This window comes from Tetrao urogallus (assembly GCF_951394365.1).
Source record: "Tetrao urogallus genome assembly, chromosome: 1".
Classification (NCBI taxonomy): Eukaryota; Metazoa; Chordata; class Aves; order Galliformes; family Phasianidae; genus Tetrao; species Tetrao urogallus.
Window position 1 is genome coordinate 42,983,436 of NC_136813.1, and position 12,825 is coordinate 42,996,260.

Consider the following 12,825-nt stretch of genomic DNA (forward strand, 5'->3'; position numbering starts at 1 on the left):
GATCTCTTTTGGAGATTGCTCTTCTTGGAGTCTTCTCATTGAGCCCAGGGCAAGGGTAAACTTTCCATCCATTCTTCTTTAGCATGATAACCTGTTTAGCCTATATTTCTTGTATATTTCTTAATTATAACATCTGTATATTCATTGATTATACAGTGATATATAAACACACTTTCACAACAAGAAAGCATGATGTTAATAGGATGCCAGTAAATTCCAAAAAACGTAATGGCTTTTAATCCCTTAGACAGCGCTCCTAAAATAAAAAGCAGATTCATAGCTGGTAGCTGCTAAAAAGGAAAAACAAAAACAAAAAACACTTTGTACAGTGTTCAGAGTTTGGCAGATTGCCCAGACTACAATCTAATCTAGGAAGGTCAAAAGTAGATACCAATGCTTCTAAAGTCTCTGGGTTTAAAGGAATTTTTTTTTTTTTTTTCCTGTTAACATTAAAAGCTTTAGAATGCCTGCATTCTCCACCAAAAACTGTCACAGAATTATCTTGATCAATCTACACCTGTCACAGGAGGCAGTAGGCCCGTGGGTCCCATGGCTCCAAAAATGGGAATGGAAAAAGGGAAAGGTAGGGAGATGGGTTCAAAAACAGAACAGCAGCAATGATCTAAAGAGGAAAACTTAATTTTACTAAATATGATATTGGAATGCAAGGTAACACAATATAATACATTCTAATTTAAATTGAGGCTAATAAATTAAAGAAAATAAGAAACCAAGGAAAATAAGAATCAAAGAAAATAAGAGAGAGAGTGTTCAAAACCAAAAGGCCTACTTGGAACAGGAAGCACACAGCTTGGAAGCACACCCACACACACTGCCAGACAGTGAGCGAGAGAGAGCTCCAGACAAAGAGTGAGATCCTGTGACTTCCTCCTATGACTTACCTTCCTCTCTAACTGTGAAGTCCTCTGGGATATGTAGTTCTTCTTCTGTTCTGAGAATCAGGTATCCGGAAAGTTGTCAGTCCACGGAACTGGATTATTAACTCTTTAATTATCCTTGCTTTACATGATGTTATGATGTGAAATACTGATAGCAAAATTACAAAACCATGACAACAAACAAAAACATGTCTACTGTAGATGCTTATTAAAAAATGGCTTTTGAAGTGTACATGCCCCACAGTTTCTCTCCCATTTCCTGAGAAATACTAAAATCTTGTTCATCAACTAGCACAGACAGATTTGTTGAACTAAATATTGCAGTCCTTGCTAGAGAAAGTTAAGAAACTGAATTAACAGAGATTCCAAGGCTGATCCTAGAATTCAAGTTTTCAAACTCAAAAATACTATTAAAAAGTAAGTTAGATTAGTTCATTTTCAAATACAAAACTGATCTCAGCATTACAAGCTTACAATAATTTCAGTGTTCAAGAGGCGTCTGGATGACGTGCTGTGTGATAAGGTTTAGTATTAGTGGTGGCAATGGTGATGAGATGGTTGGACTGGATGATCTTGTAGGTCGTTTCCAACCTTGTGATTCTATGATTCTATAAGAAGGAAATGAATCTTTCGTCATATGAGTAAAGAAAAGCAACATCCAGGTGAATTTTATCAAGAACACATGTAGAAGAAATTTTCAAAAAATGATCTATTAGAAAAAAAAACTGAAGAAAATGTCCTTGTGTAGTAGTACGTTCTTGAAATCCCACTCATTAGCAGCCCACATAGATCTAAAGAGAATTCAAATAAAAACTGAAATGTGTAGTCTATTTCTGTTACATCTATTTTTGATGCCTACAGTTTCAAAGAAGTTCAGAATAATATATGCAAATACTTTAATATAAAAAATGAAAATAATTATTTATAAAACAGTATTTAGGCTACTATGTGAAGAAGACACTGGGGGATTTGCAAAGGTCTACACAAGTCCACAAAAACCACCAGTCTTTTTCACCAAAAATTAGTTTACAATTATACTGCCTCAATGGAAAAACAGATTTATTTTTTAGTTTGTGAAATCTTGATTAAGAATGACAAGTACCCGAGTGCTGTACGCTAGAGCAGTACGAAACAGCTCCACCTAGGACAAAATGATAAAGAACCATCACTGTTCACTTTGATAATTAAATCCATTACTTTTTTTTTCTCCAATAAAAATCTCAGATTTCTGCTATTTGTTTCAATTTTCCTAATTTTAATTTAAACTTATAAATCGCAATGAAATCTAAGCAGCACAAGATTAAATCTGACCACACCTATTGCAATATTAGAACAATGCTGAATTACAAAAAATAAAAATAAAATGATGTGTCACTGATGTTTCTTTATGTTACGTTGGGTATTGGTACAACAGTGTTCCAAGTCAGTTGGAAAAGAAAACAACAACAACAAAAAAAAAAGAACATGCCTTTGCTGTGTATTTTGTGAGACCTCCTTGTTCAGAATTCCACATAAAAAAAAATAAATACAGGGGACATAAGATGCTTCCATTCAAAACAATTACTTTGGATCAAAATTTCTTGCACAACTTCTTTTATGTTTATGAGACAACTGACAATTAGAACTGTGTCCACTGCATCTAAATAAGTAAATAAAACAAATCAGACAAATGTATGGTTATTAAAAGCTATTCAACAGCCAACAAAAATAGTAATCTTGCCTAGTCTGGGGATCTCTGCAGAGTAGATGGTCAGCAACAAAAATGAACCTTCTAAGTTAGGCGAAATTGTGCCATACTGCTATCAGACACCTAAGTTAACTGAATAGTATATTTGGAGCCTTTGTCTAGTTAAGAGAGACCGTCTTCAGAGTTCTTTAGAAAATAAGCCTATTTTAAATGCCTAAAGTTGTACTAATACTTTTCAATCAGTTCTTTTTCTGCTTAAGAAATAGACTTGCTACGACTTGGTTGGCAAGTCAATCATTTGCCTTTGTGTTCTGGTAATATAACTCATTTATTTCAAATTGGAAAACTCATAAGAGAAAAATAACTACAACACTGGTAATAAGTAATGCTTGAAAGAGGCATTCTTGCTGTTTTACTGCTTTACAGACAGTAACACTGACTTACTGACTCCCACTACATAACATTTTCTGTAATTTAACCAAATGTAGCTTACTACTATATTGCCATTTAGCTACATATTAGAACGCAATTTATTCAAGTACTTCACCACCTGGCTGGAAAAGAAAATACTTTCTTAAGTTTTTACCTTATTATCCAAAGAAATTTGGAAAAGCGTTCTGGGAAAAATCAGTGTAGTCTGTTCCTGGTGTTTCAGACTAGGAAAATCCACTTGCAGAACTGTTAAAAAAAAAACACAATTATTTAAGCTAAGCATAATGGAGGTATACTTAAGAATGCACTCAGAAGGATCAACTAAGAAAAGAAAGAAATGAAAATCAGTAGGATGCTTGGTTTGTTCAGTCAAGATGCAAAGAAGTAGCTCCAGATGACAAGAAATCTCACTGAATGCTATTCTGATAAAGACCTCACTGGACTGAACTGAAATTACAAAAGTTGTTTATGGTAGTAGCAAAGGAAAGAGCAAAGCCAGGCAAGGAATACCAGAACTAAGAAAAAACAAAAACAAAACAAAAGGGGGGAAAAAAATCAAGTAATTTGATAGAGAAATACACAGGACGTCAATTTTGATTGCAACCAGAATACCATTACCTTATGCTGCATGGCATCTGACTACAGAATAGTTTTAACTGAAACAAGCACGTGGATTTGTTTTTTAAACTGACAGCAAAACAAACTATTCTAATCCAGGTGGTTTTCAATCATTCAAAATGACATAAAATAAGGTAAAAGAAGGCAGATGGTAAAAGAAATGATAGCAAGTATTTTCCCGTCACCTTTCTCTGACGAAATGGGTAAGTTAGGTGTCGAAAACATATTCCCCATACAGGTAGACCAGGTTGCAGGCAATTATTAAGAAATGAATCTAGCATGGATCTGTTAGCATGCTGAATTCAAAACAAGCAAGCAAATATATAATAATAATTTTTAAATTAGATGATAAAGAATTTTGAGATGCTTCACAATAAGCATCCATATTAAGTATAAGTGCTTATCATTACCTTTTGCTAAGATTTACTGCCACTGAAAAGCCATGGTTGAGCAGTAGAAAAAGCACACAACACAACAACTTTAAGGTAGCATGCACAGTTGTTTCCCATGCTGTACCTGTTCTGCATGAGAACATACTAAAAAATTCCACCTTCTGGACTGGCAATGTGGCAGTCTTCAAATGCACTAAATTATTAACAAAGAAAAGTAGAAAAGCTTGTATTTAACTCAGTGAACTGGAAGTGCTCATTGTATAAAAAAGTTCTTAAAATATTTTATTTTGCCTTAAATTCAGTGTAAAAAGAAACTAATTTTTCAAATGCAGTTTGCTAAGGCAAGATTTTGAATTTACTGTAACAAGCATGGCAGTCAAGTGTGGTATTTCAATGTGAAACTAAGTCTGTACAAAAAAATTAAGTGCCTATGTTTGCAGGAAGATCTGCATACACATAGGAATATAAAAAGAAACAGGATTAAGGCCTCAGAAAAGCCTCCAACATCTAGAAAGTGTGGAATAAAACCTCTACAGTGAGATCTCTTCTCTCTGGGATACTATTTCTAATTACCTCTGCTCCTATTATGGAATTTTAAAAAAAGGGGAGGGGAGGAGGTGCAGCTCTCCCTCACCTCCCCTCCAAAACACAGAAACACAAAGACTGAAGAAAATAGACTGCAATACTATTTCCTGCATTTCTTTGTCAGATAAGATTTTACATTGTATTCATGAACGAGTCGATGGAAATAAACAAGAACTAGTGTTTAACAAATGCTTTTCCTTTTGCAAGCAGCAGAATGGCACCAAAAGGAAAGTCTACTAGTGCAAAAATCTAGTAAGTTCCCCTTCCTAAAGGAAGGAGAAGCTTCAGATCCCGCACAACACAATGCCCTCCTGCAGCCAATTAAGTATTTCTATAGTGTACATTTCATGTATGTACATTTTCACATGACCAAAATACACTACAGTGTGAACTTGCTATCTGCAAATACTACTTAAAAAAACATCATGATAGAACTACAGAGAGATTAAAAAAACATATGTATTAATGTGTGATCATAATTTTTAGAATCGTTCTTGCCAAATATCCCACTTCTCACACTCTTATCATCCTAAACTACATAACAAGCTGTACACGTTTTTGCAGGACTAAATTTTCTTCCGCAGTTCTACAGTGCAGGATAAACAATAAATTCCTTACTATCAAATTGTTATTCTACTTAAAGTTTGACTTAAAACAGCTTTAAAATTCAGAAGATGTTCAAAACCTTGTATGTGACAGAGTACATATGTGAGTTAAATTAAATGAATTCATTATTTTGAGATTTTTCTTTTATATTCAATACTATTTTAATATGAAAGTGATTAGAGCTCTTTTTGTGAGTATGGGGGTGGGGTTGCCATTTGAAATGGTCTTTTTTCTTTTCTTTTTTTTTTTTTTTCTTTTCTTTTCTTTTTTTTTTTCCGTTATGAAGGACCATTGCCTTATCTTTTTTGGTTATTGCTTTTTTTTTCTTTTTCTTTTTTTTTTTTTTTTGAAGACCATTCCATTTATTTATTTTTTAACATCTTAAAGTCATAAGGACTTATATGCAAAGCAGTCATACACTTTATCATTAAAACCCATAGGTAAAATACGTACACAAATCCAACAAAAGGCTAGTACATAGTAAAGCCTAAGCATACTACTATGCAATATTATGAATACATAACTTTAGAGACTTCAGTTTAGTACTGTTATCTATTCATTTCTGAAAACATTCACAAAGATTTTAAATGCAAATTTTCATTCCGTATCTGGAATAGAACAAAAATTATCTATGTTATAACAACTTCTGGTCATTTGTGCTTGACCAATTCAGTAAATTACAAAGAACCCAAAGAATTCTGTAACTTTCTGTAGAACTATGTAATAAAAACATTGCATATGTTCCTAGTATGATGTCTTTAGCAACCATTTACTGAAATGTAACTCAAACATCAATCTCTCAAAACGTGTAACTGATCAGCTTCTTTTTAGTCTATATCCGAATTCAACTTCATCACAAAACCCCTTTTAATACAAAGATGCAGAAGTACATTAGGTAATACTAATGCAACACAGGTGCAGTTCTAGCACTGTCATCGGTCAGTTGAATCATCTTCTCCATGAACGAGATTCATTATCCTCCTCCTCTTCGTCATCATCTTGAAGAAGTGAGTCATCCACCAAAGATTCTTCCTGAAACTTCAAGAGATAAATGTGATAGTCAGTGTTATGTCACAAAATGTAAGAGACTGAAAGACAAAATACAATCCAGATCCGTGAAAACTAAGAAGGAACATACAATTTTATTTTTCATAGGTAAAAAGTAATGCTTTCAAAAAGTATATGTGTGTATAAAATATACATATAATTAGTAAATGGTAAATGCAGCTGCTTTTTTTTTTTTTCTTTTACTGAGCTTTAAAATGATCTTGTAGTTTGAAGAATCAGAAGATCTGTTGAACATGTTCTCATGCCCAATCTTTAACATTTTGATGAAATGTAATATACTACACTGAAAACTAAAGTTAGCTTTTCCAAGTTTATATCAACTATGTCTCTTTTAGTCTAAGAGCTTAAACTACCTATCAAAAACTTTAAATGAGATACTTTAATTAATTAATAAATCCAGCATGCTCAATATAATGAAGATTTTAAAGTGCATTTAGATTAATTTAGAAAAAAAGGTTTTCAGATACATTCAAATGACAACACGGTATCTCGACATACTACACAAAACACTCTTCAAGTTAGGGGCTTCAGTTAGAAGTTAAAACAAAGAAAAAAAGAAGATAGACAGTGAGTTATGTTTTATTTTTGCCTACATAAACAGAGGTGTATATATAAACTTTTCCTAATCTCAGAACTTTTTTTGATGATTGCACTTCTCACTGCAATTTCTGCGCTAACTAAAGAAAGGACAAACACAAAATCTCTTTCCCTAATGAAGTCTCCCAGATGTTCAATTACATGTCTGTTCTTTCTTGCTTGTTTTCCTCATCCCAGCAATTCTAGTTTTTGCTACAGAATTTCCAAATTCAGCAAGAGAAGTTAATTTGTGAGGTTAGTGAAACTCTAGAAAAATACAAGGCTGTAGGCTGAGAAATGCCGAGAAGTATTTATATTAACCTGGCCACTGGGATGAAAAGGAATAAGAAACTCTTTTATAAATATATTAACCGTAAGAGGAGGACCAAGGAGAATATCCACTCTTTGCTGGATGAGGCTGGGAATGTGACCACTGAGGATAAGGAAAAGGCAGAGGTTCTGAATGCCTTCTTTGCGTCTCTCTTTAAAAGTCAGACCAGTTATCCTCAGGATACTCCTCTCTCTGGCCTGGTAATCTCGGCCAGGGAGCACACTAACCCTCCTGTGATTCTGGAAGAAACAGTCAGAGACCTACTACTCCAACTGGACTGTCACAAGTCGATGGGGCCAGATGAGATCCACCCAAGAGTGCTGAGGGAACTGGCGGAGGTGATAGCCGAGCCGCTTGCCATCATCTGCCAGCGCTCCTTGTTGACTGGTGAGGTCCCAGAAGACTGGAGGCTTGCCAACGTGACTCCCTTTACAAGAAAGGTCGTAAGGAGGATCCGGGGAACTACAGGCCTGTCAGCCTGACCTCGGTGCCAGGGAAGGGGATGGAGCAGATTGTCCTGAGGGAGATCATGCGGCATGTGCGGGATGACCGGGGAATCAGGCCTAGCCAGCACGGGTTCATGAAGGGCAGGTCCTGCTTGACCAACCTGATCTCCTTCTATGATCTAGTGACTCATCTGGTGGATGAGGGAAAGGCTGTTGATGTGGTCTACCTAGACTTCAGCAAAGCCTTTGACACTGTCTCCCACAGCATTCGCCTGCAGAAGCTGGCAGCCCGAGGCTTGGATGGGTACACTCTTGGTAAGGAGCTGGCTGGAGGGCCGGGCTCAGAGAGTGGTGGTGAATGGAGTCAAATCCAGCTGGCGACCGATCGTGAGTGGTGTTCTCCAGGGGTCGGTGCTGGGGCCTGTCCTCTTCAATATCTTTATTGATGACCTGGATGAGGGCACCGAGCGCACCCTCAGTAAATTTGCAGATTACACCAAATTGGCTGGAAGCGTGGATCTGCCTGGGGGTAGCGAGGCCCTACAGAGGGATCTGGACAGGCTGGAGAGCTGGGCTGAAGCCAATGGGATGAGGTTCAACAGGACCAAATGCCGGGTCCTGCACTTCAGCTATAACAACCCCAGGCGACGCTGCAGGCTTGGGGAGGTGTGGGTGGAGGACTGCATAGAGGAAATGGACCTGGGGGTATTGATTGATGCTCGGCTGAACAGTGTGCCCAGGTGGCCAAGGCGGCCAATGGCATCCTGGCTTGCATCAGAAACAGTGTTGCCAGCAGGAGCAGAGAGGTGATTGCCCCCCTGTACTCAGCACTGGTGAGGCCGCACCTCGAGTACTGCATCCAGTTTTGGGCCCCTCACTGCAAGAAAGACATTGAGGCCCTGGAACATGTTCAAAGGAGGGCAACAAAGCTGGTGAGGGGTCTGGAGCACAGGCCATATGAGAAGAGGCTGAAGGAGCTGGGATTGTTCAGCCTGGGGAAGAGGAGGCTCAGGGGAGACCTCATTGCTCTCTATAACTACCTGAAGGGAGGTTGTAGTGAGCTGGGGGTCGGCCTCTTCTCTAGTGTCATTAGTGACAGGACCAGAGGGAATGGTTTCAAGCTGCCGGCAGGGGAAATTCAGGCTGGACATCAGGAAGTATTACTTTTCAGAAAGGGTGGTCAGGCACTGGAATGGACTGCCCAGGGAGGTGGTGGAGTCACCGACCCTGGGGGTGTTCAAGGAATGACTGGATGTTGTGTTGAGGGACATGGTTCAGTGGGAGCTATTGGGAATAAGTGAGCGGTTGGACTGGATGACCTTTCAGGTCTTTTCCAACCTTGGTGATTCTATGATTCTATGATATATTCGCTTTCTTCAGTAAGCTCTTTTACAAGAGAGAAGAACTACTATCTTCATTCATTACTTTTGCCTACAGAAAGCAGCTGTTAACACCCTGACTATCAATACACGTAGTGTATTATGAACTAGACTAAGGTACTGCAGCCTTCTGACGACTCAGTCTTTTCCCCTAGTGTCTAGATGCTAAGCAGACTAAAATATGATAGGACAGCTTCAAAGGAGGCATTCTGTACAGTGCAAATGCAAAAATACCATGTGCACAAGGCTAAGTGGAAGCAGAGATTATCATAAAACCTGTAACAATTTCCTCACAGTGAACACATAGAGCCTACAGACCTCTGGACTAGAGAAAATGTCACTAAGGGGAAGTATCACAGGAAGTATCTTAGAGAAAGTGCAGAAAAAAAAAAAATTCTTTTAAACGGTTGATTCAGAACATCAAAATTAAATTTGCAGATGCAGAATACATCCAGTACAGTTATTCTTGGTACTCATATTTAAACAATAGTATTCCCCATCATAGGACACTATAGGTGCTAAGTTCACTCACATTCCAACAAAACCTACCAAATTAAGAAAACAAACATGTAGAATGGGCTATCAACTACAAAAACATCATACTGACCCAACAGGTCCCTGAACTGCAAACCAGTGATAATTAAATGCTTCTCTACCTATGACTCTCAGTACTCTCCCTAGGCACTGGCTGTTGATTCAATACAGCCAACTTTTTGTTAGGCACCTGGATGCAGAAAGTACGGCATCTACTAAATTAAGTGTTTTCATAATTAAGTGGCTAAGCACCAGGCATTTTCAGTACCATGCAAGTCCAAAAGACCTGCCTCACAATTCTATAAACAGACTGAAAGCCCTATTTCAGTACTGTTTAAGAATGTCAGCATGCTGAATAATTTACTTCCCTCATCCCTTACAGAACTATCCCTTCTCCACCTCTGAAACAGCAAATACAAAAAATAAAATAAAAAAAAATTAAAAAAAAAAAAACACACAAAAAAACAACAACAAAACAAACACACTATCAAGAATTCTTCATTTCATTTCAGTCTCAAGTCTCTTTAGCATTTTAGGTGAATTGATGGAATTTACACGTGGAAGAAAGATGGAAACCGTCAAGTTTATATAGTATCAGCTATAAAACAAAGTAATATGAACAGCATGACCAACTGTAAGCACACAGAAACTTGAGATATTTTACACGTTTAAGATTAAAATTCAGGCTGGTGACTATAGGTATCACCACCACCCTGATCACATCCTGCGTAAGATGAATTTTAAACAATGAAACAATATAGAATTTTTATTTATTTATGTATTTTTAAATCAGCAAATTAATTTGAAGTTCTTAAACTTCTCTGTCCAGGACCTAGCGATTCTAACATTATACTTCAATATCAACTGAAACAAATGCTGCAAGCACTACAAACCTCACACAAAGAATAACATTTAAATGCAAAATTTCCCAAGAATTGTTGAAAAGAAATTCATCATATTAAGACATTTTGTGATGTCAAGGGGATTAATTCAGGTGAAGATAATTCAAATAAAATCCTAGCCATGGTTTGGACAAAATCTTCATTATTTCTCATGTAAGTTCAAACACACCCCTCCTATTTTATTTTCTAGATGTACACACTAGAAATGAAACATGCGTGCAATGAAAAGTGAAATACTTAGACTGTCAATAGCCTAGAAAACAATATTTTCTTAAATAAATAAATCCATTTCCTGATACTGAAAATGAGTCAGATTTAAGTGGTATGAATCAATAGATCATTTTCATTTAAAAAACAAAACCATTTCATTTTAAGAAATAAACATGAGACAAAAAAAGCAGACTTACTTCTTCTTCATCAGGCTCAGCTTCTTCTGTTTCAACAGCTGACATACTAGCAACAGGCTTGTTCCATGCCAACTTTAACTCCTGTCCTTTAAACCGAGACCCATGGATTGCAGCCTAAAACAAATTTAGTCTTAGTTAAAAATGCCTTTGTCAGGAGAAAAAATAACTTCTCTAATAGTTAAATGCCAGAAACGGTCTGCTTTTTCTGAGAAAACAAGTTTTAATATGTTAATATTGAATTACTGTTCATTGTCTAAAACAAAACTTTATTAACTACACACGAAATTCACACACCCTTTCAGGAAAATGATCAAAACATATTCAAACAAAATAAGCGCTGAAAAATCATTAATCACTTGGTGATTCAACATACTGAACTTAATACTTGCCTCTGATTTTAATACTACACTGATGGGTACTTCGCCTTTTGAAGACTGACACAAACCTATTAACACATTACTTACTAGAAGAAACAAGCCATCCCACATATACAAATAATTAAATATTAAAGGAAAAAAATAAACCTTTGTGATTACAACTTAATCTACTGGAAATGTTTCACTTCCTGTATAGCCCTTGTAATTGAAATATAAAAATTTTTAACTTATGGGATATTCATGGCTTTCTAAGTACCAGATCCATTAAGCGGCTGCTTTGGAAATAGTATGTTCAAATTAAAGTAACATGAACTAGCATAAATCAGTGTTAGCAACATTCTGAAATAACCATCATAGTCACAGAAGATTTATAGTGCAATCTGAAAGCACAGCATAATGTGAAATGTAGAAACAATTACATGTTCGATGACATCTGAACATGAATTGTGTGATATTGAAGTCCCCAGGTATAAATTTTAAATCTGTACATATAAATTTATGATAAATTTAAAAGATTCTATGCCTATTAAAATGCAGCTCTGGAGCTTTTTGTCCATGGTCTCATCACAATATCACATAACAAGAATTTTTAAAAGCACTTATACGTGACTTTTAGATCAAGAAACAACTTGTAATCTTTGGAAGAAGTTACTACTACATAAAATTCAACATTTTACAACAGGGAATACTCCTCTTCCTTTCAGACTAGGAGAGACACAGTCATAAAGCTTAAGCCTTTTTTCATTTATGAAAGTAAAATATTAGCAGCATTTACTCCAAAATTGGCCTCAGTAGATGTTTTTTAATGATTACATTTTTTATCTACAATTTCTTCTACTACCAGCCTTAGAGTCTGCTTTACTAATAAACACAAAAAGTCCAGTGGAATTATATTTAGACAAGAATATCTTAAGAAAAAAATATGAGACTTTACTGTATTTGACCTAGTACATTTTTTATAGTATTTTAGTATAAAAATAAACATGTAATCAGACACAGTTACAAGGAAATGAAGAAGTTTTAGTGCAAACTGGACTGTGGACATATCACATACAGGTAATGACTTATAATTCAATCCAAATCCTTCCACTTTTCACAGAACCTTCCAAACTTTACTGCAAGCACATCTTCACCTTGAGTACTTACTATTTTTCTAAGGCAGTGAAATGTATCGTGGAAAAACAAGCATACAGAATGTTAACTTTAATTGTTCTATTGATCACACCTCCCCATCCACTAACCATGCCTCCCTTCTCCCTTGTCAATACCTTTCTGCATTCTCTGCACTGTTTTCTTTCTTCATTTCACATATATCAACTTCTGAGTTTGCTTCTGAAGTATTACTGAACTTTGACTTTTGGGTACAGAAAGTTAGCTATGACTGAAATGATTCTGCATGCCAATTTTTCTAAAGAAGTTGTAAAAGTAGAACCTGTATTTTGCTGATAAAAGGTATGTGTAATATGATCTGTTAACCTTTTTGTGGCAAATCATACTCTATACGGGAGTAGAGATGTTATCTGGACAGTTCATAAAAACAGATGATTGTTTTTTGTTATATAAACTACAACTGTAACATTAAATAA

General features: G+C 36.1%; 1 protein-coding gene across 4 annotated transcripts in view; it reads right to left on the bottom strand.

Annotated features, from left to right (window-relative positions):
- Positions 1–6,167: 6,167 nt before the first annotated feature.
- The window catches only part of RBM26 (RNA binding motif protein 26), a gene marked incomplete at both ends in the record, with an annotated part of 49,974 nt that continues 43,316 nt past the window's right edge, over positions 6,168–12,825 (bottom strand). For all 4 annotated transcript variants that reach the window (XM_079543634.1, XM_079543637.1, XM_079543636.1 and 1 more), the window contains 2 exons: positions 6,168–6,257; positions 10,863–10,976. In XM_079543634.1, the coding sequence (XP_079399760.1) occupies positions 6,168–6,257; positions 10,863–10,976 (204 nt within the window). The remainder of the gene's footprint in view (positions 6,258–10,862; positions 10,977–12,825) is intronic.